General features: G+C 33.7%; 1 protein-coding gene across 6 annotated transcripts in view; it reads right to left on the bottom strand.

The window, feature by feature from the left end:
- The window catches only part of LRRC9 (leucine rich repeat containing 9), a 185,843-nt gene that overhangs the window by 108,474 nt on the left and 54,803 nt on the right, over positions 1-22,566 (bottom strand). For 5 of the 6 annotated variants that reach the window (XM_074290258.1, XM_074290263.1, XM_074290261.1 and 2 more), the window contains 5 exons: positions 15,715-15,844; positions 14,174-14,296; positions 13,449-13,564; positions 12,437-12,649; positions 4,688-4,807 (listed from right to left, as the gene is read on the bottom strand). In XM_074290258.1, coding sequence (XP_074146359.1) covers positions 4,688-4,807; positions 12,437-12,649; positions 13,449-13,564; positions 14,174-14,296; positions 15,715-15,844 — 702 coding nt within the window. The remainder of the gene's footprint in view (positions 1-4,687; positions 4,808-12,436; positions 12,650-13,448; positions 13,565-14,173; positions 14,297-15,714; positions 15,845-22,566) is intronic. The other variant, XM_074290259.1, reaches the window with a different exon arrangement.

The following is a 22,566-nucleotide window of genomic DNA, read 5'->3' as shown; positions in this document are numbered from 1 at the left end:
TTAAGCATCTACTATAGTAGATGTCTCAAGAATAGTACCATGCATGATAATTCTAGAAATATTCATAGAATAACTGCACATGTTTAACATATATTGAATTACTTGCCCTCTAGGGGAGGGGGCGGGGGAGGAGGGGGAAAAATTTGGAACACAAGGTTTTGCAAGAGTGAATGTTGAAAACTATGTATATGTTTAGATAATAAAAAGCTTTTTTTTAAAAAAGAATAGTGCTAGGTACTGAGGAAAGAATTACTAAGAATGTAACAATTCTCATTCACAAGTAGTTTACATTCTTATGGGAGAAGATAAAAAATATATATATATATATATATATGTATATACATATATAGACAGCATAAAAATAAAATGAATAAACAAAGAAATTAAAGAGAAGGTAGTTTTGGGGGAAAGCACCTGGCTCTTTTTTTGCCATGTGGCTAGGAACATAGAGCATGTATTTTCTCTCTCTTCCTTGGAGCCTTTCTGGGAATCAGTGCTAAGACTTTACAAAGTCATCTTTAGTACACAAAAGACTCAAGTTTATTAATTGGGCATGCAGTGATTTCAGGTCAGCTGCCAAATTTGATCTTTTGGATGTATTTCTTCCAATCAACCAGAGAGTGAAAAGTTGTCACAGTCTCCAATTTCTCTTGATCATCTAACATCACTGCCCAAGTCAAGAGCCTAGTTTTCTAGGGTCTTTCATATAAGAACTGGTATACTTTGTAGGCCTTCAGTGATGTATAAAGCTAATGAAAAGGTTAATTAGGTATGGGCCAATGGATGGCTTCTAAAAGCAAACCCTGCCCAGAAAGGAATTTTGTGATAGCCTCATTTAATCTCATGCCAGTCCATCTCTTCATGAAAAAAGCTTTTTGGGCATCCCATGGAAATCTGTCACACATGTATTTCACAGTGTCCACAGTAGGACTGAATGCCCTATATTGCTTTCAGTTCTTCTGGATAACTCTGAGTATAGTGGCATGTAAGAGTAGGGATAAGCATCTGATTTATGAGGATGGAATCCATAATTCCAAAAAAAGCATATACTTAGTGAATATGTGCATGAAATTGTTAAAATAAATTTCCTCAGTGGGTAATAAAGCTATTCAATTGTACTGCTGGTACTGGGATACCAAACTTGGGGTTTATGAACTTATTTTTAAAAATATTTTTGTGACTATTTCAATACTATTTTTTCTTTTATAATCCTAAATATATATATATATACACATATATATATACACACACACACATATATATATATATATATGTATGTATTTTTTTGCTAATTGTCCATGACACAAAAAAGTTTGAAAGCCCGTGTTAGAGGAAGATATAACATCTAAAGTATAGCTTTAAAATCCACTTAGGACATTCTACCTACTTGTCAAATAGGATATTGTGGGGTCTGTAGGTAGAGATAAAATGGCTCGGCTGCCTGAAAGGATCGAGTTTGATGAAATGTCCTAGAAAAGAGGTGGGTAGGTCCAGTAGTTGAGGCCGCAAGGATGAATGGTGGGAGACTCAAACAAAAAGTAAGGGAGAAAGCTCCCCATTTTCATGAGTGCTGATCATCACAATGCAGCCCTAATCATTGGCTCAGGAAAGGTTGGCAACATGATGCAAGGAAATCATTGACCATGATCCTTGGTGTGAAAGGAAAGACTGAAGGGTGATTGAGGCCTCAGTTGGGGGCAGGTTTTACCAGCCCAGATAATGGATGACATTCTGATGAACCCACAGACACAAGAACTATCAAGCTACCAGCTGGATGTTGGATATTCCACATCCCTCTGGGTTTCTATGTTGCTCTGCTGTGGCGGGAATGAATTACCCTTTGGGGAAAGAGGAAAGAAAAGAGGGTGCTACACATGACAGTACATCTTTAACCATGAACAATTTCCCCACAAGGCATTAGCCAAGTTCCTTTGTGGAAGAACTATATCATCTGGGCAAAACAGATAATTCTGCTGCTACTTTTGATGCTTAACATACTCTCTTCCTCTGAGCTCTCCTCCTTCTTGGAAGGGCACCACTATTCTTTTAGTCATTCGGTATCTGACCTTGGTGTCGTCCTTGCCCTTTTACTCTCCTCCCTCCACAATCAGTTGCCAAGTCTTGTTAAGTCTGCCCAAGGTTCTGTCCCTCGTTGTCTTCACTTTTTCTATCTGAATTTTCCCTTCTATCAGGATTTAATTATTATTTCTATGCAGATGACTTAAGCCCCCAACTCTTTGCTGAACATCAGTTTTACAACACATTTCAAACTAAATGATCTGAAAATATCTCAACCTCAAAAGATCCAAAACAGAACATGTCTTTATTCTTAGATCATCTCTTGTGAACAGTCCTTTTTCTGCCAAAGGCATCACTGTCCTTCCAGCATCTCATTTTCACAATCTCAGCATCCTCCATGACTACACACCAACACAGAATCTTCCCTCCTTAATACCTCTCCCCATCTACTGGCACAATCATGACCTTATTTCAGATCTTTATTTCCTCTCATCTAAGTGATTACAATTGCTTCCTGCTTCCTCTGCTTCAAATCTCTTCCCTCCCAGTTCAAAGTAATTTTTAAAAGTGTAGATCTGACTGTATCATTCCCCTATTCAATCAGTTCCAGTGGTACCATATTTCCTGTAGGATATACTATAAGCTCAGATTAGCTTTTAAAGACCTTTCCAATTTGGCCCATTTTTCCTTCCAGATGTAGAAGATGCTATCCTGCGTCCTGCACTGGATGTCTACAACTTTCTCTCCACTCCTCATACCTGGCATGCCAACTCCCAGCTCTGCAGCTGGCTGTGCCCTCCCAAGCGCTGTACTGAACTTTTCACTGCTGCCTCACAGATGCTTTCTTCCTTTAAGATGCAGTTCAAGTATTACATCCTAATCCCACCTGTTAGGTTCTTACTAAATGCTAATGAGATAATGAGATATTAGGTTCTTACTAAGTGCTAAGTCTGTACTTGACATTCTCTAGTTCCAGCCTTTACTGGGGAGGAGCTTGCATGCTTAGGAGGAGCAAGTTCATTGGTTGAAGTAATTTTTTCCCAGAAGCCCTTGCATTATCCCACGCCCATTCTCTGGGAGGATAAAAGAGGGCGGCACTCGAGAGATTGAGAGTCTTGTCTGGACCAGACCTGAGACGGCTCTCTGCAGGAAGGGAAGTCACTTCTCTGGACCAGAGTTAACAGCAACTGTCTGGAGACAACAGTTCTCTACAGGAAGAAGAATCTGTCTGAGAGATTTGAGTTGACACAGCAGATCTCCTCCCAGAGAACGATCAGCAGCTTCTGGAGACAACCACACATTACACCCACCAACTGCTAATGCCCTGCTTCCCAACTACAACATATTTATTTTGTATTTAATCTTTATTACTTACATATGTATGTTGTTTCTCTTGTTTTAATGTCAAGATCCTTGAAAAGAGGGAATCTTTCCCATTTTTGTATTGGTATTTCTAGCACATAGCACAGCACTAGGAACAATTGTAGGTGCATAATATTAGTTTATTGACTATGTGACAGTTCCCATAACTGGCTTGGTTTAGCCCTTCATTGCTTCTTGCTTGAATTACATAACAGTCTTCTAATTGGACTCTTTTCTTTCAGCCTCTCTCCCCTCAAATCCATCCTACACAGTCACCAAAATGAAATTCTTAAGCAACACACCAAGCCCCTAATCCCTGTTTTTCAATAAACTCCAGTGTCTTTTTAGTATGACTAAGATGAAGTCTAACCTCCTTCACTGAGCATTTAAAGGCCTAAACAGTCTAGCTCCAAATTACTGCTTTAAACTAACTCAATCTTACTCTCCACTCATATAATCTATAGTCCAGCCAAACTGGATTTCTGGATGCTCCTCACACAAAACATTTAATCATCTGTCCCTGTGCATTGGCCCAAACTGCCTGAATGCACACCCTCCTCAAATCTACCTCTTTTTTGTACTTAAGTCCCTCATGCCTATCGCCATGCTTAGAACAGAGTTAAGTGCTAATAAATATTTGTTGATTGAATTCCTACTTTCTTTTATAGTTCTGCTCAAGCATCATGTCTCTACGAAATGTTTCATGATCTGCCCAGCTGCTAGTATCTTCCCTCAATTTCAAACCAAGTCTATGATAAAGAATAAAAAAGTGAGAAATGACAAGTATGGCTAAAATAGAATAACACACCAAGAAACACAAATGCACAACCTCCATTTACTTGCTGAAATCTCCTTACAGTCACTTGTAGATGATATCTATGTTAATATGAAGGAAAAATAAAACAATATTAAGGAATGTAAGCATTACCATGTGAAGTCTAGATAGAAAAGATTATACAAAAAAGAGATGAAAATAACATTTAGCAGTCATGAAGAAGATAATGGATGGGGCATGACAAATGGGGAGGAAGGGAATGAAGAAACTGAAAGGATTTTGGAAGCCATGTTATCCAAGTCCCTCATTTTGGAGAAGATCATATAAAGGTTAAGAAGACTTGCCTGAGATTACACAGGTACTAAGTGTTTGAGGTGGGATCTGATCTCAGGTATTCCTGAATCCAAGCTCAGCACTCCATTATTGAGTCAACTGGTTGTCAGAATCTCATTTACAAACATAATTTAGCTTTTACAAAGGCTTGGATTAATTTTATTTAAAGAAAATAATAACAGTAGAATGATTTCTTACCAAATAGTACACATCATCTAAGCATGTAAATTCATTAAAGCTGATGATGAGTTTTTGAATTCCTGTTAATTTGGAAAGATCCCTCAATTTATTCAAGCTGTTTCCATGTAGATTCAGACTCTAGAACAATAACAAAAAGAAAATTAAATATTATAAGAAATTTTATTCTATTGGTAATTTTTCTATCATTTTAATAACCAATTATTAAATTAAAAGGTTTTTCCTTTCTGTTTCCTCATTGAGGAACCAGAACTTGCAGGTCATTCACTTAGTTTCTAAGGAACACTGCTGTTAGACAGGACTGCCCACATCCTTTGGGTATATGCTCTGCAATCTTGGGCAGGACCTTATCCAATTAGAAGACCTTACAAATAGAATCTAATTTAGGTGAATTCTTGCCCTTAAGAAGTTATGTCTACCCTTATAGTCTCCCTATTGTGATCTAGGACAAAGTTTCTTGTTTTCTTTAAAAATTTTTCTTCTTCTTGTTGGCTATAATCCCATTCAGGGTTGGGTAACTGAATGTGGGGTTTGAGAAAAGGTCATACAACCCTACTTTAATTTTTTTAAAACTAAAAGAAAACTATTATAAAATAGAAAAATTGTAAAAAAAAATAAGTATTGTAAAAGTATTAAAAATATTTATGGCAGCTATCTTTGTGGTAACAAAAAACTGGAAATTGAGGGATGCCCATCAATTATGGAATGGTTAAGTTGTGATATATGATTGTGATAGAATACTATTGCAACAGAAGAAAATAATAAGCAGGATAGTTTTAGAAGAAAACTGGGAAGATTTAAATAAACTGATGTAAAAGTGAAGTAAGAAGAACCAGGAGAACATTGTACACAGTAAAAGCAATATTGCAATGATGCCATTTTAATCAATACAGTGATTGAAGACAATTCTGAAGGACTTATAATGAAAAATGTTATCCACCTCCAAAGAAAGAACTACAGAGTCTGAATGCAGATTAAAGCATACTTTTTTTCATTTTTTCTTGCTTTTGTAGCATGCAATGATTTAATATGTATAATTTTGCATGATTTTCATGGCTTAATATGTATAATTGATGTCACATTTTTTGCTTTCACAATGGATGGAGGAAAGGTAGAACTCAAAATTTAAAAATAATGAAAAGTGTAAAATATTATACAGTATTAAATATTATAAATTATCAACTATATAAGTATTAGGTAATGTTAAAATAATTTTACAGTATCATACATTTAGTACAATAACTTAAAAGTGAAAAAAATCAATAGGAAAACATTAAAGAGATGAATTCCTTTCCTCACCTATTCAATCTTCATTAAGCCTTTGATCCTTTTTTAAAAAAAAAATTATTGTATACTTAATAAACATGTTAAAATAAGAATTAAATTAAGAATATTTTAGTATAGGGTTAGTCTTAATACTGACAATCACATAAAGGGAGACAGGAAAGGAGGCTTAAAGAGAATTATAAAATGCTAGATGATCCCTTTATGAAGTGGGAATTAATATTTTGAATGAATCAAAAAGAGAAAGATAGGATTAGGCTTCAGGGCAAAATTTAAAAGTCCTTTCACTGAATCCAAGAAAAATCCAGCTTCTGATAGGAGGAATAGAAACAGCATGAATCTTGGGAAAGGGAAAATAAAAGAAGTCACACAGATCTGAGAAATCAAAAATATAGGCCGAGACAGTTACTGCAATGAAAGAGACTAGAACTGGATTGTGGGCATCAATCTTGCTTGAGGTATGTTGGGAGAAAAGCTGTGTCACTAAAACCATTATAGACTCCAAGATGATCTTGCTCTATCATTATTCCTCCCTTGAACCTATTTATGCAAGTTAGAAATCTTTTTTTCTTTGAGCATTAAGAGAAATTGGCTTGCATTTTTTTATTTTAAAATTTATTTTTTCTTTATAAATAGTGGTAATCACTAGCAATTACTTTGGAGGTTTGTACTTTTTGGGAATACAAATCAGAGGAAGCAGACAAGGGTGAAACGTCAGAGAGTCAGAGACAGTTTAAAATATTGAGATATCTGTACAGAAGCACTATCTTTAGCTGGGGCCCCAGAGCTAATCAAAAGACAAAAAGAATTATATAACTTTTAATCTACTTAGAGTAGAAGAGAATTTTATTCTGGGAAACCCAGTTGGGAAAACAGTAGTAGGATAAAAAGGATATTATGTCTTTTAACACTGCTATACAAAGTACAGAAAAGAGTATTTTTATATGAAATTGAACTTTTATTATGAAGTCAAAAATTTAACTGGATGAAAATTTGCTCTGATTGTATATGTTCCCTTTCAAATTTTCATCTACTCTCTTCCATATATTTTAAAGAAAATATTCTACTCAGTTTATTTTCTTCCTTTCTTATATCACTGCTCACTAACTCCATTCCCAATTTTCCCTCTCACCCTGAAATAAATGTTCTTTCATAAAAATTAGTTAGGCTACTTGTCACAATAATAGATTGGATATGTATTGTTTCATGATGGACTCTTAGTCTTACATCTTAAACAAGACTCAGAAATTATGCTTCAACATCAATCTTTTGTAATCACAATTGACCATTGTTCTTGATTTATTAAGTTCTGTATTCAAAGTCTTTCAAAGTTTCCCCCCTGTTTTTACATTATTGTAGTAACTGCATAAATTGTTCTGCTCTGGTTCTCTTTACTTCACTCCCAATCAGTTCACTCAGGTCTTCACAGGTTTTTCTAGATCTATCAATTTAATTCTTATGATACAATAATATTTTGTTATATTCAAATACTAGAATTGTACAATCACTTTCCAATGGACAAAAATCCATTATGTTTTTGGGTCTTTTCTGGAAGCAAAAATGTCCTCTTCTGTATAATTCTGTGCACATGAGTTTTTTAATTTTCATTTGGACTTTTTTGAGGGATAGGCCTAGTAGTGTTGTAGATAGAGCCAATGATATGTACAATTTAGTGCATTTTTTGGTATGATTCCAAGTTGATTTTTAAGAATTACTACATCAAAACTGTGAGCATTATTTTTTGTTGTTGTTTTTCTTCCCAGATTATTTTTACCTTCCGAATACAATTCTTCCTTTGCAACAATAACAACAACAAGATTTGGTTCTGCACATATATATTGTACCTAGGATATACTATAAGATATTTAATATGTATGGGAATGCCTGCCATCTAGGGGAGAGGGTGGAGGGAAGGAGGGGAAAAATTCAGAACAGAAGGGAGTACAAGGGATAATGTTGTAAAAAAAATTACCTATGCATATGTACTGTCAAAAAATGTTATAATTACAAAAATTAATTTAAAAAAATAAAATATATTACCCACCTCTTGAGAGATGTGAATTAAAAAAAAAAAATTACTACACCAATTTGCAGCTTCCCCAACAAGCATTAATGTTTATCTATTCTCACTACTTTGCTAACAAATTTTTGTCTTCTATTAACTTTGTTAATTTAATGGGTGTGAGGAAGATCCTCAAAGTTCTTTTAGTTTATATTCCTTCATTATTAGTGATTTGGTGCAACTATATATAACTGATAGCTTACATTTCTTCTTGTGAAAACTTCTTATTCCTATTCATTATACTTTTCTACTGTTCGGTGTTTCCTAGAACCTTAGTTTCCTTGCCTACTCATCTGTTGGAAACTGGCTTTGTTCCTTGATATATATAGCTCCTGCAGGTGAGATCTGAGATCCCACTAAATTCAATTCAATTTCCATTTATTAGATAATGCTGGTGAAAATCTCTGATGAGCTCACTAAGTAGCTTTTGGCTGTAATTTTATTAAGTCTTAGACTAGACAGAGGAGAATACTAAAGACTTGCTTGATAGAGACACAAAAGCTAAAAACCTAAGTAGAGACAAAGTATAAATAAGTATAAATAAATGAAGCAATTATTTCATGAAAGAGTTGAGTTGTCAAAGGCTATGCTAATGAAGTAAAAGTTCTGGCAAGGGCTATTAAAATTTAAAGTTTGTAATAATAGGCCCCAAAATGTGCTATCTTACAGTTGAGTTCCAGTTCAAATGCAGTCATAAAAATCTCATCAATAGAAGGTTCATAATCAGGTCTAGTTCTTTTGATTTAAGTAGATAAGATTCCAGGAGCTGCGATCTTTAAGTGTGCCTGCTGCTAAGTCCTGAACAATTCTAATTGTAGCTCCAATATATTTGAATTTTTTTGTTTGTTGCAAAAATTTCTCTTTAAATCTGTGGGTTTGAAATTTGGCAACTAATATTTCTATGTGTTTTTCACAAAGGCTCTCTTTGAAGTGGTGATCTTTTTTTTTTCCTATTTCTACTTTCCATTCATCATTCTATCATTTCAGAACAGTTTTCTTGGATTATTTCTTGCATTATTGTATCAAGATTCTTTTTTTGGTCACAGCTTTCAAGTAGTCCAATTATTTTTATATTTTCTCTTCTTGATCTATTTTCCAGATCTGTTGTTTTTTTATAAGATGTTTCACATTCTTTTCTATTTTTTCATTCTTTATATTCTTTTTATTATTTCATGGTCTCTTACAGCTTCACTGATTTCCCCTTTCTCAATTCTAATTTTAAAGAGTTATTTTTGTCCTTAAGACTCTGGATCTCCTTTTCCAGCTAATAACATTTTTTCCCCATAATACTGATTTTCTCCAATGGTTTTTAATTTATTTATTTTTAGTTTTTCCTATATGTATCTCATTAGATTTTTTAAATTTTTTTTGAGTTCTTTTAAATTCTCTCTGGGCAGGGAGCCATTTAATGTTCATCTTTGGACTAGAAGTTTTTTTTGTTTTTTTTTTTTTAACTTTAGTATGCTCCTCTGAAGATGAACCACAGTCTTCCCTATTCCCATATTAAGTTTCTATGGGTTCTTTATTGGTTTATCTTTTTTTTTTTTAAATTGAGAAATATTAATGTAAGCACTTCTAATCATAAGAGGGGATGGTATCTCTAGTTTCACTTCAGCTCTCCCCTCTGACCTGGAACCCCAAATCAAAAGCTCCACCCTCCTGTAAGTGCTGACCTACTGCTTCTGCCCTCATGTGTGTGTTCTTTCTTGCCCAAGGCCATGTTTCTGCAGCACAGCTGGACCTGGCATTCCTAATCAGGAGAGGTTCCCTTAGTCTTTGTCAGTACCCCATCCTATTCCACACAACAGGTATGCAATCTGGGAGGTGAAAATTTCTGTGCTTCTAGCTACAAGGGCCTCTCTGGAGCTAGCCTGGAGATATTTGCACCTCAAGCGGGTTAATTCTGACTTGGGATCTTTCTTTAGATTATGCCAGGAGGTTATACCTGGAGGATCATCTATTCTATCCCAAGGCTTCTTGATTTTTCACCAGTCTATATTTGCCTCAAAGCACAAATTTATTCTGTTTGTGGGGAAAATCTGGAGAGCTTGAAATTCACTGACTTACTCCACCCTTTTCCCAGAATCCTCCTGTATGGCAATAATTTTTAATGTATCACTAAGGAAGGGTTAAGCACAGAAAGCAATGAGAAAAAGATGTAGTCTGAGAAACATATGATTTGATTAAATATTAGGTAGATTAAAAATGAGATCAAGGGATAATCAATGAGCAGTTTGCTTGTTTAATGGTATCTTCAAAATGAGAAGAGATCTAAAGGAAGACCCCCTGCTAAGTTGGCTTAGAATTCTGCAGAAGGTTTATGGGGAAATGTGGATAAGACTTAGGTATGGATAAGAAAGTATACAAGATAAGAAGTTTGTGATTCACATTCAGCATACATACGGATGGAATCAAGAAATCAATTTTGGAAGTTAAGTAATTCACAGAAACCATAAATCACAGCATATTGTGTCTGTAATCTCTTGTAACATGCACTCCTGGCTGTTACTATTATCAGTCTGTCCTAGGCCCAACAGAGTACCTTTGACCACTGACCTTTGCAGTGTCAACTCTACCCGGCTCGCCTCATCTGAGGGCTTCAAAGGTCTCTGGCCACGATCTCTTGAATCTATAATTTAATAACCAGTAGTGCACTCAAGAACAGCCACATGTAATCTTAAAAGAATTTATTATACCTACTCACATAATGCCCTGACTGATACCCTGACTTGTTGGTTCCCGAGTGAACACCTGGTCAGAAGACCCACATGTTCACTACCAAACTCCTTACCTCTCTTAGCTATCCATCCACTTGGCTCAGGGAGCCAGGTTAAAGAGCGCCAGGTTAAAAAGAGCGACTGCTGTCTGCAGTGGGATTATAAAGGGCCTGTGAGGTCACACACACAGTCAACCAGTGAGAGAGCTGTCACCCATTACAAAGCAATCTCAATGTGGCCAAGATCCCACCTACAAGGCAGTCCTAATATCCACAGAGATGACTTCCTGGGGGACTCAAAACTCCCGATGCACTGTGTCCACCCATTTAAAGGGCCCTTACAATCTCTGATTGTAAAGGCAAGTTACATCTAAATAAAATTATAGGTCATTATAAATACATATATAGTAATGTATATGTATATACCAAAGTATGATTTTATAAACCTAGGAACTAAATTAATTTAAGCTATTCTTTTACTTATTAATGAATTTTTATTCATATTTTTTAAAGACGTAATCCTGACAGTTGTGGTCCTTTTTATTTGTTCTGAATCTGTTTTTTGAGATATCATGAAAATCAACATTAGGTGCTAACAAAATTGTGTCACCTCCAACATAGCTTTCTTTAGTAGGCACAGTAGCACTTTCCAATTTCATCTCCTAAAGTATCATTATTAAGGATCAATACTGATTACATATAATTCATTATTATTAATTATCATTGAAAAAAATAATGATATAAAGGATTCTTAAATCAGGCTACTGAATCTATTAGGTAGCAACGTCAGGAATTCTCAGTACACAAACCATAAGGGAGACTACTTTCTGGCACTGAGTGTAAATCCTTGCTGCACTGTCCATACACAATTCCCACTTGCAGTCCCAGAGTGAAAAGAACACCAGCAAACTGGTGCTTGTCACTTCAGGGGAGCAGGAGACCTGGTCCCAGAAAAGGAAAACCTGTGGTGGTGGGTCACGGTACAGTGGAGGTCCTTTTCTTAAGTGTAAGGCAGAAAGGTGCTATAACTTGCTCAAGTTGCATTATAGGGCCCAAAGGAGCAAAACAGACTTTCGAGAAAAGATAAGAGTACGAAGAAAGGCAATTTGGGGGTGAAAATAGAATGGTGGGAAATAACAGTTATTATAACTGTGAATGTAAATGAGGTGAACCCATGTAAAATAGAAATGGATAGCAGAACTACTTAAAAACCAGAATCTAATAATATATTGTTTACAAGAAACATATTTGAAACAAAGAGACACACAGAGAGTTAAAATGGTTGGAGCAGAATTTTTATGGTTTATCTGAAGTTAAAAAGGCAGAGGTAGCAATAATGATCTCAGACAAAGCAAAACCAAAAATAAATCAAAAGAGATAACCAGAGAAGCTACATTTTGAAAAAATAAAAAGGTGCCATATACAATGAAGTAATAGCAATACTAAACACATATACATCAAACAGTATACATCTAAATTTTTAAAGGAAATTACAGGAAATGAAAGAATTACAGGAGGAAATAGACAGTAAAATTTTACTAGGAGGAATCTCAATTTTCCCTTCTCAGAGCTAGATAAATGTAACCAAAAATATAACAAGAAAGAATAAGGAGATGAATAGAAGATTCAAATGTCAGAAGCTGATTCCAAGTTCTAGACTCCACTTAAATTTTTTAATAATACTTACGAGTATTTGGCTGCAAATATTAGTCTTGGCAAATGAAAATATTGCTTTTTCATCCAAATTATTAAGTTTTGTTCTAGACTTTAACCTGGGCTCCATATCTATAACGTCTTCATCAATTTTCAAGTCATGAGACAATATTGACCCATCCACACTTTTTTTTGCTCCTTCTGCCATAATATTGTTGAGTGTAGAAAATAAAGAATGAGTCTTGACCTAAGCAAAGAATATTTATTAAAAATATTTATATGTGGGAAAAGTACTATTTTTTCAACAGATGAAAGAAATTGAAAGACAAAATTAAGTTTTTAATAATGGCATAGTAAGTCATTTAAAATAATGAGCCTCAGTTTCTTCATCTCTAAAATTAGGATGACGCCTGTAGTACATCTGAAGAGTTATTAGGAGGCTTAAATAATAGATTAAAAATATTTTGTAGGGGCAGCTAAGTGGCGCAGTGGATAGAGCACCAGCCCTGAAGTCAGGAGGACCTGAGTTCAAATCTGACCTCAGACACTTAACACTTCCTACCTGCGTAACCCTGGGCAAGTCACTTAATCCCAATTGTCATAGCAAAAAGCCAAAAAAACCAAAAAAAAAATTTTGTAAATCTCAAAATGCTATATAAATATCAGTTACCATTAACAATAGCGATATAAAAGAAGGGAATTTTTACTTCTGGGTAACAATACTTTTAATTATGAGAATCATGGAACTCAACAATATAAATCAACAAATCATTAAGAATCAAAATGAATGAAAAAATCAACAAATGATGCTGAGGTTTAGTTACTAATTTCCACATTTTCTTCCCATTGTTTACTCATAACAATGGCAAGGGAATCCTATTATCATAACTAATTATTATGCTGAGTCAGGTATAATAGAGAGATAAAATCACATCCTTGAAAAACAACTATGCATGTCATACCAACAGCCCAAAATTTTTGTTAGTTTAGTTAAGTATCCCCAAAAGAGTTCTATTGCATTTGAAAACAAACAGAAACACACATACCAATGTTATATACTCAAATTCAATGATATACTCTGGCAAGACAAGATCATGATCAAACACAAACCACTTGCTCTGCCGAAGGTTGCAGTTACAATTTTTGTGTGATATAAAGGAGCCTAAGGTAAAAAAGATCACAATTTCAAAAGAGAATAGATTTTTCCATTTTAATTTTTCCAATAATAGCAAAAAAATCTTAAATGCAAACATAGTCTCTTCACCAATTCTCCCAACCTCCACAGACAGCACTTAATTTTACAGTATTTTCTAATCCTCTATAACTCTAGTCATTTTTATTACCACTATGATTAATGTTATTTTATTCACATATTTTTTTTAAAAATGGCTTTACTTTTTTCTTGCTTATACTCTATATCTTTTTACTTTTCTTTTCAATTCTTCATATCTTTTTTGCTACTTTGCTATTGTACAAAGTACAATACAACATCAAACTCTTTATTACTTCAAACAATGGTTTTGGCATTCCTTTCTCCTCACAATCCATGCTTGTACATGTCTTATTGCATACATGTAATAACTGGGGAGAAGAGAGATAGGGAAAGAGGAGGGGAAAAGGGTTGAAGTTCACATATAGTCATAGAGCTATTTTTTATGGAAAAATAAGTTCTGTGAAAAGTTGGAATTAAAGAAATTAAATACATCAAACTAAACACAAATATATAGTACTAAGAAAGATGAAATCATGATACTCATGATGGCAGACATACTTAGTAAACATTTCCGAGGCATGTATACTGAATTATACATTGGATAGTTGACTTTACAGATGGGATCCTGTTCACGAGCTTGAATGCTATGTCCAAGAAAAACTTTTGTCATTAAGAGTATGCCTAAATGTGGAAAAACATGAATACTTTTACTCAGTATATAATAATTATTTCACAATAGAGTTTTGTTGCTCATGCTTATTAAATAGCATTTTTGCAAAGTTTCCCATGACTGGATAACTCAAAAGATTTTCAAAAATAATCAATGAGAACAAAAAGATTTAGGAATACTTTATCTTAAAAATATAATAAAAATTTGTAAAAATTTTTATTCATTGGGTTAATTTCTCCTCCAAATGGGAATTACTTTTGAGTCATTACACAAATTATGGATCCAGGCAAATCATTACTATGTATTTTATTCCCTGGGACAAAGTTGGGAGTTTGTGGGATATAAAATAATAATAATATAATAAGTACTATATGTATCTGTATTAAAGACCATTGATTCTCTCTTACTGTGATAAAAGTGAGGAAATATGGGAAAAATAAATAGCAGTTAATAATGTTATCTCAAGAAAATATAATTCTCTGGGTTTAAAAAAAGTATGAAACATTTGATTTTTTGGCTATGCAGTGACTGGATAAAGAATATAAAATACAAGTAGTCCAGCTTAGTTCAGAATGCCTGAGCAGAACAAAAAGAATAAATAAATGAAGAATAAAGACTACTTTTCCTAATCTTACAAAATTTAGATAAAAAGGGGCCAGAATGAATAGGCAAAACCTCAGAGAATGTGAGATAATAAAAGGGGGAATAATATAATCAGAATTTACTCATCACATCTCTTAATCAGTTCCTAGACTCAATCTTAGATTAAGAATTCCAGACAATAGTGGCCTTAAAGTTTTCCCTTAGACTTTTAAAGAATGGTTTGCAGATTGCTTTTCTCAGATCCCAAGCTATGGAAAACAGGCGAAAACTGGAGAATTGTTTCATGGGCTATGACAATAAAAACTTAGAATTATGTCAAAGTTTGCCAATTCCTCAAGTAAATACTATCACTTCAACTTTGTCCATGTTTATATCTAGGACTATGAAGAAAGAAACAGGGTCGCTGTGGTGACCTGTATGTTATCTATATAGTGTCATAGGTGATTCTAAATGTCATCAAAATTTAGCTCATCTGGTCACCTAAGTATGATTTTTTATTGTGTACTTTATTAGGCCATGGTCTAAGATGCCCTTTCTCCCAAAACATTTGGAATATGTTCATTTTATTTCCTCTTGCCCATTTATGTCTTATTTTTAAAATGAATTAAAGCAATATATTGAATTTTATTTAAATTTGATGAAATATTGAAATGAAGTTCAATCCATTTAAATCATATTTAAATAGAAAAGAAATCTCATAGTTGAAAAAGTATAAATAAGAACAAAAGATAATGGCTTTTTAAGAGGTTTTTTAATTTCTAAATAAATGTAACTCAAATAAAATGTTAGTACCATAAGGTTTTAAAATTCTGTTCATTTACATTACCGTGCCTGTACATTTCTGGATCAACTGCATTTTTCTTTTCTTCTTTATTTTGTTTCTGTATAAATTCAATTCTAGGACACTCACATAGACTGAGACTGTTTGCAAGGCTTACGGCTTCTTTTTTGTGAATCTGAAAAGATTAAAACATGGATTGAGTATGTTCATTTTACTAACATTTCTTCAATTTCAGTTATCTTCTAGATAATAATGCTTTTTACTTCATGTGAATGGTATCTAATAAGAGAAGCACTTTTGTAGCATAATGAGATAGAAATCATACAAAAACAATTGTATTCTGCAAATGTGTAAGATACAATGGAAATTATGTGAAATGTTCTAATTGAATATAAAAATGTTTGTTAAAATTATCTGAAGCAAATGGATTCTTGGAAAAATAGTCAAAATAAAAACTGATATAACTATGTAACAAGGTATAATAGCAATACAATTTTTCAAAAATCATTCTAACAAGTCTGAACATGATATTTTTTAACAAAATAGACTATGAGGATTATTGGATTGATATGCCAATGAAATTTCTTATTTATATAACTAACTGTGATGCATATGTCATAATTTATATATTATTTCTCAAGCCCTCAACATTTACTATATACATCATCTTATTCTATTAGACTGTAATAGTCTTTAGGAAATGTAAAGGTTTTTGTTTTTTTTCATCTTTATATATCCAGCATCTAGCACAATGTCTTATAAAAAGTAAATAGTAAATATACAATGTACTAAATTCCCACAATTTGAAAAACATTTTGTAAAATAAACATTCCATAAAATTTAACTGAATAGTTACTAAATATCATACAAAGCAGGACAACTTACTTGAGACACAAAGATGAAATGTTACCTTTGAGGAGTTTAAGATCTTTTCATAATTTCTTTTAAAGAAAGTGAAAAAAACATACTTTACCCCACACTTAGAGGTTATTAGGTCTCTCTTTGGAAATGGAAGGCATTTTTTATCATGGGTTCTTTGGAACTGTCTTGGATCATTGTCTTAATTAGAGTATCTAAATCTTTCACAGTTGATCACAGTTACAATATTGCTGTTACTGTATAGAATGTTCTCCTGGGTCTGCTTACTTCACTTTGTATCAGTTAATATAAGACTTCCCAGATTTTTCTGAAACCATCCTGTTTATCATTTCTTATAGCACAACAGTATTCCCTCACAATCATATACCAGAACTTGTTCAGTCATTCCTCAACTGATGGGTATCCCCTCAATATCCAATTCTCTGTCACCACAAAATTTTTATATAGGCAGATCCTTTCCCCTTTGATATATTGGAGATATAGATCTTGTAGTGGTATTGTTGGATCAAAGGTATGCATAGTTTTATAGCTATTTGGGCATAGTTCCAAATTTTTCTTCAGTAGTGCTTAGATCATCTTAATAAATTTATTGAGAACCTATCCGTGAAGAGGAGAGAAAGTCTTCATAACACCTTTTGAGAGACTTCCTGTGTTGTTTCTAAGTGAACATCTTAAAATAACGTAATAATATATTTTGATAATATTCTGCTTATTTATTTACATTTCTGTGATCAGGATTTTCTCTGACACATGCATGTCTTGGGTTGAAGTTGGCTCCTTTTCTAAGTATTCTAAGGAATGGCACATGGGAAATCTGAATAATTCTGTTCAGTAGTTCAGGATGAAGGTGGGATATTAAAGAGAATGTTGGGTGTCTCGCCTCAGCAAAAGTTTTTTTTTCCCCCCCTGAGGCTGGGGTTAAGTGACTTGCCCAGGGTCACACAGCTAAGAAGTGTTAAGTGTCTGAGACCAGATTTGAACTCGAGTCGTCCTGAATTCAGGGCTGGTGCTCTATCCATTGTGCCACCTAGCTGCCCCCTCTCAGCAAAAGTTCTGATGTGTACAGGAGATACTAAAAGTGGAAAGTCTGTGGAATAAGAAGAATTGGGTTTAAAACTTATCTTTGTGATATTTGAAAAAAAAAAATCCCTTAATTTATTTGAGTTTAAGTTTTCTCATCTATCAAATGAGGAGTTGGACTAGGTGATTACTGAAATCCTTTGGGGGAGCCAAGATAATGCAGAATAGGCATGTAGACAGAATTTTGCCTGAGTTTGTTCAGGCTTCTCTCAAAAAGAACACCAGATCAAGCCTCTGAATGGACTTGGAATGACAGAATCCACAAATATTCCAGAACAACATATCTTGAAAAGACTTCAAGGAAGATCTGTCTCAATTGGGCAGAGTGAAACATGGCCCAGCACAAGTGCAGCACTGGAAGGCTCAAGGTAGAGAGGCCCAGCATAGGGAATTTAGCTGGAGGCTCTTAGACAAAATACAGCAGTGTCCTGCTTCAGTATCCTGATTCAGAAGGCCAGTGTTTAACAGACTAGATGCAATATTTCCAATGCAACTACAGAAGGCAAATAGTGAGTCTGTAAACACCAGCATAACAGATAGAATGTGGCCCAGCCAGTGCAGTGGGGAAGCCTGCAGCACCATTGGCCCCAGCAGAGTCATTGAGAATCTCCTGTCACCCTGAAGAGGAAGCTCTGGACAATCTTCCCCTGTGCTGAGGGGTAGACATCAACCTTTAAAAATGAGCAAAAAAGCAAAAAGATCTCTGACCGTAGAGAGCTACTAAGGAGACAGGGAAGAAAAGAACATAAACCCCAGAAGGGGACAGCAAAGACAAAATGCCTCCAGGTGAAGCCTTAAAGGAAGCTATGGAACTGGTATCAAGCTCAAAAAGGCTCTCTTGGAAGAGTTCAAAAAGAGAGAAGAAAATGGGAAAAAGAAATGAGAGCTTTGAAGAGTTTAGAAAGAGTTTAGAAAAGGAAACATAGAAATTGATTGAAGAAAATAACTTCTTAAAACTAGATTTGGCAAAATGGAAAAAGAAAACAACTCCTTCAAAACAGAATTAGTGAAATGGAAAAAGAGAACAAATCCACAGCACAAAACAACTCCTTTAAAGTACAACTGGCCAAATGCAAAAGGACTTTTAAAAAGCTAATTAAGAAAATAATTAAATCAAAATCAGAATTGGACAAATGTGAATTATTCAATGACACATCAAGAATCAGTCAAGCAAAACAAAAAAAGAAAAAAAAAAAAGAAAAAAATACTTCATTAAAAAAACAAGTGACTAGGAAAATAGATTCAGGAAACACAACCTAAGAGTTACTGAACTAACATGAAAAAAAGAGCCTGCAAAACCTCTTTTGAAAAATCAAGGAAAATTGCTCTGATATCCTAGAATCAGGGGGCAAAATAATCATTGAAAGAACCCATTGATCATCTGAAAGAGACACCAAAATCAAACTCTATGAAATATTGTAGCTAAATTTCAAAATTATCAAATTATCAAATCAAGGAGATCAAACTGCAAGAAGCCAGAAAGAAACAATTCAAATCTTGAGAAGCCACAATCAGGATTTCCCAAGACCTAGAAGCTTCTACTTTAAAGGATTGAAAGGTCTGAAATATGATATTCTGGAAGGCAAAGGAGATTGGACTACAACAAAGAATCAACTACCCAGCAAAACTAAGCCTTATCTTTCAGGGGGAAAAGATGAACATTCAATGAAATAGGGGATTTTCAATCAATTTTTATAAAAAAGACTAGAACTGAACAGAAAATTTGATCTTCAAAAGCAAGACTCTGGAGACACATAAGAAAGTAAAAAAAGGAAGAAAAAAAATGATGGTTTTTAAAATTTTAAATATTTGCATTCCTATATGGGAAGATGGTAATTGAGACACTTGAGAACTGTACCTTTGTCAGGGCAGTTAGAAGAGGATGTATCCTTAGAGAATTTAGGTATTAATTGACTTTAATGTGATGATATAAAAAATAAATTAGGAGTGGAAAAGGATTATACTGAGGAAAAAAGGAAAGGAGATAAATTGTCACATGAAGAGGCACAAAAGACTTATTAATGAGGGAATGACCATTGTTTGAACCTTAATCTCCATCATATTAGCTCAAAGAGAGAATATCATATATACTGAGTTTGGTATAGAAATTTATCTCACTCTTTAGGGATATAGAGGGAAAAGAGGAAAGAAAAAGGGAAGGCTGGTAAAAGGGAGGGCAGAAGTAAAAAGGGAAAGGAATAGGAGGAGGGATTGAAAAAAGGAGGAGGAAAAAAAGATTGAGGGAGGAGGATATCATAAATAAAATACTGGTGAAGAGGGAAAGGAGTAAAAGAGAGAGAAAATTGTAACTTGAGAAAAATAGGATGGCAGGAAATAGAGAGTTAATTTTAACTGTGAATGTAAATGGGATAAACTCTCCCATAAAATAGAAGCAGATAGCAAAGTGGATGAAAATCAGAATCCTACAATATGTTGTTTACAACAAATACATTTGAAACATAGCTAGCTACATACAGAGAAAAGGTAAAAGGCTAGAGCAGAATCTATTATTCTTCAGCTGATGTAAAAAAAAAAAAAAGGAGGGCTTGTGATCCTGATCTTAGATCAAGCAAAAGCAAAAATAAATCTATTTTTAAAAGATAAGGAAACAATCTTGCTAAAGGGTAACATCCAAATTTCTTTAAGTTAATGAGTTTCAAGAAGAAACAGATAGCAAAGCTATACTAGTGGGGGATCTCAGACAAGATTAGAAGGGAAGCAGAAAGCAGAAAGCAGAAAGCTGGGGAAAATTTTTACATCAAGTGTTTCTGATTAAGGCTTCATTTCTAAAATAGAGAACTGACTCAAATTTATAAAAATACAAGCCAGGCCTATTCTTTGAAGTTTGCTGTTTTCATTACTTCATTCCAATGAGTTTCTTTATTCAGCAACCATCTAATTTATGGTTAGAAAATAATTTTAGTTTTTAGATTTTAATACAGCCTTCTTCACAGGCAAATCTTCTCAGGACTCCCCTTTTCAAACAAAAAAGGAGTGGAGAGATATTATGGTGAAAAAAGTGTTTTGATATTCACATATCATGTTCCTTTTTTATACAAAAAGCAATGACTTTCCTAGAGAAGGCTCAAAAGACACATAACCATATTTGGTTACTATCTTCATTCTAGCAACACAGATTTCTCTCTTCCATGTCTCTTTTACTGATGTTTGCTCTTCTATTTTCCCTTTGGGAGCATCAATAGCATACTTAAATAGAACTGGATGATTTTATCTCCATTTCTGGTCACTTTTATGCTTTATCTAATTTGATATTACTTTTTACTTCTATCTAACAAGTCAGTACTGTTGGCTGCTTTGGGAATGATTCCTGTATTGGTAAATACTAGTTTTCTGTCAGTTTAAACAAAATCAATTTTTTTTGTGATGTTATTTGATGCTTGTCACATCTAGTACTTTATAATTCTCTTCTTGAAGAAAATATTCATAATATATGGGTGTACAATCAATTCCAATAGAGCAGTAATGAATTGAACCAGCTACACCTAGCAAAAGAACTCTGGGAAATGACTATGAACCACTACATAGAATTTCCAATCCCTCTATTTTTGTCTGCCTGCATTTTTTATTTCCTTCACAGGCTAATTGTACACTATTTCAAAGTCTGATTCTTTTTGTACAGCAAAGTAACTGCTTGGACATGTATACATATATTGTATTTAACTTGTACTTTAACATATTTAACATGTATTGGTCAACCTGCCATCTGGGGGAGGAGGTGGGGGGAAGAAAGGGAAAAGTTGGAACAATAGGTCTTGCAATTGTTAATGCTGAAAAATTACCCATGCATATATCTTGTAAATAAAAAGTTATAATAAAAAAGACAATAGAGGAGAAAAAATAATATGTGAGTATAAGGCTTTGTTATCATCTGGAAGTTTTAGAAAATAGAAAATAGAAGTTTCTTCTATTTTAAAATCCTGGACTACGTTTTCCAACATGATGTTATTTATCTTTTCCTAGACCATTTTTGTATTAGAATCAACAAATATTAAAATATATATTGATTTAATTTGGAAAATATTTTTTTCCTGTTCTATGATTACATAGTTCCATGGTGACAATTTTCAGTAATTTACAATTTTTGTAAATTTATAAATTTTATATTTGTAAAATATACTTAAGGAAGGTTACATGTAAAGTCGTTGGCAATAAAAAGGAAGAAAAAAAGCCTAAAAACGTGATCTACTGAGTTTAGGTCTTTGTTAAAGAAAGTATATTTGACTATTATTACCATGTCATATTATACAATAGCATATCATATCACATAAATCACATCATATAATAATACCACTTCATGTTTTATAATGTCATATCTAATTATGTATCATATCACATCATTCCAAGTTATATTATGACAAATTATAATACACTCCAATACCTTACTGTACCTGTACTTTGCTCAATGTTACCCAACTCTACCTTACCCTATCTATCCTATAATATTACATAATATATTTTTAATTTATTTTTTATTATAGTTTTTTATTTACAAAAAATATGCATAGGTAATTCTTTAATATTGACTCTTGCAAAACTTTGTGTTCTAAATTTTCCCTTCCTTTCCCCCACTCCCTCCTCTAGATGGCAGATAGTCCAATAGATGTTAAATATGTTAAAATATATGATAAATTCAACATATGTATACATATCCATACATTTATCTTGCTGTGCAAGAAAGATCGGATCTAGAAAGAAAAAAAAATCCTGAAAAGTAAAACAAAAATGCAAGCAAACACCACTAGAAAAAGTGAAAATGCTATGTTGTGGTCCACATTCAGTTCCCACAGTCCTCTCCCTGGATGTAGATGGCTCTCTTCATTACTGAATAACTGGAACTGGTCTGAATCAACTCATTGTTGAAGACAGTCATGTCCATCAGAATTGATCATTGTATAGTCTTCTTGTTGAAGTATATAA

This window comes from Sminthopsis crassicaudata, chromosome 2 (assembly GCF_048593235.1).
Source record: "Sminthopsis crassicaudata isolate SCR6 chromosome 2, ASM4859323v1, whole genome shotgun sequence".
In the NCBI taxonomy this organism is placed as follows: Eukaryota; Metazoa; Chordata; class Mammalia; order Dasyuromorphia; family Dasyuridae; genus Sminthopsis; species Sminthopsis crassicaudata.
The sequence above is the reverse complement of the archived record's forward strand: the minus strand, read 5'-3'. Positions and strand labels throughout refer to the sequence as shown.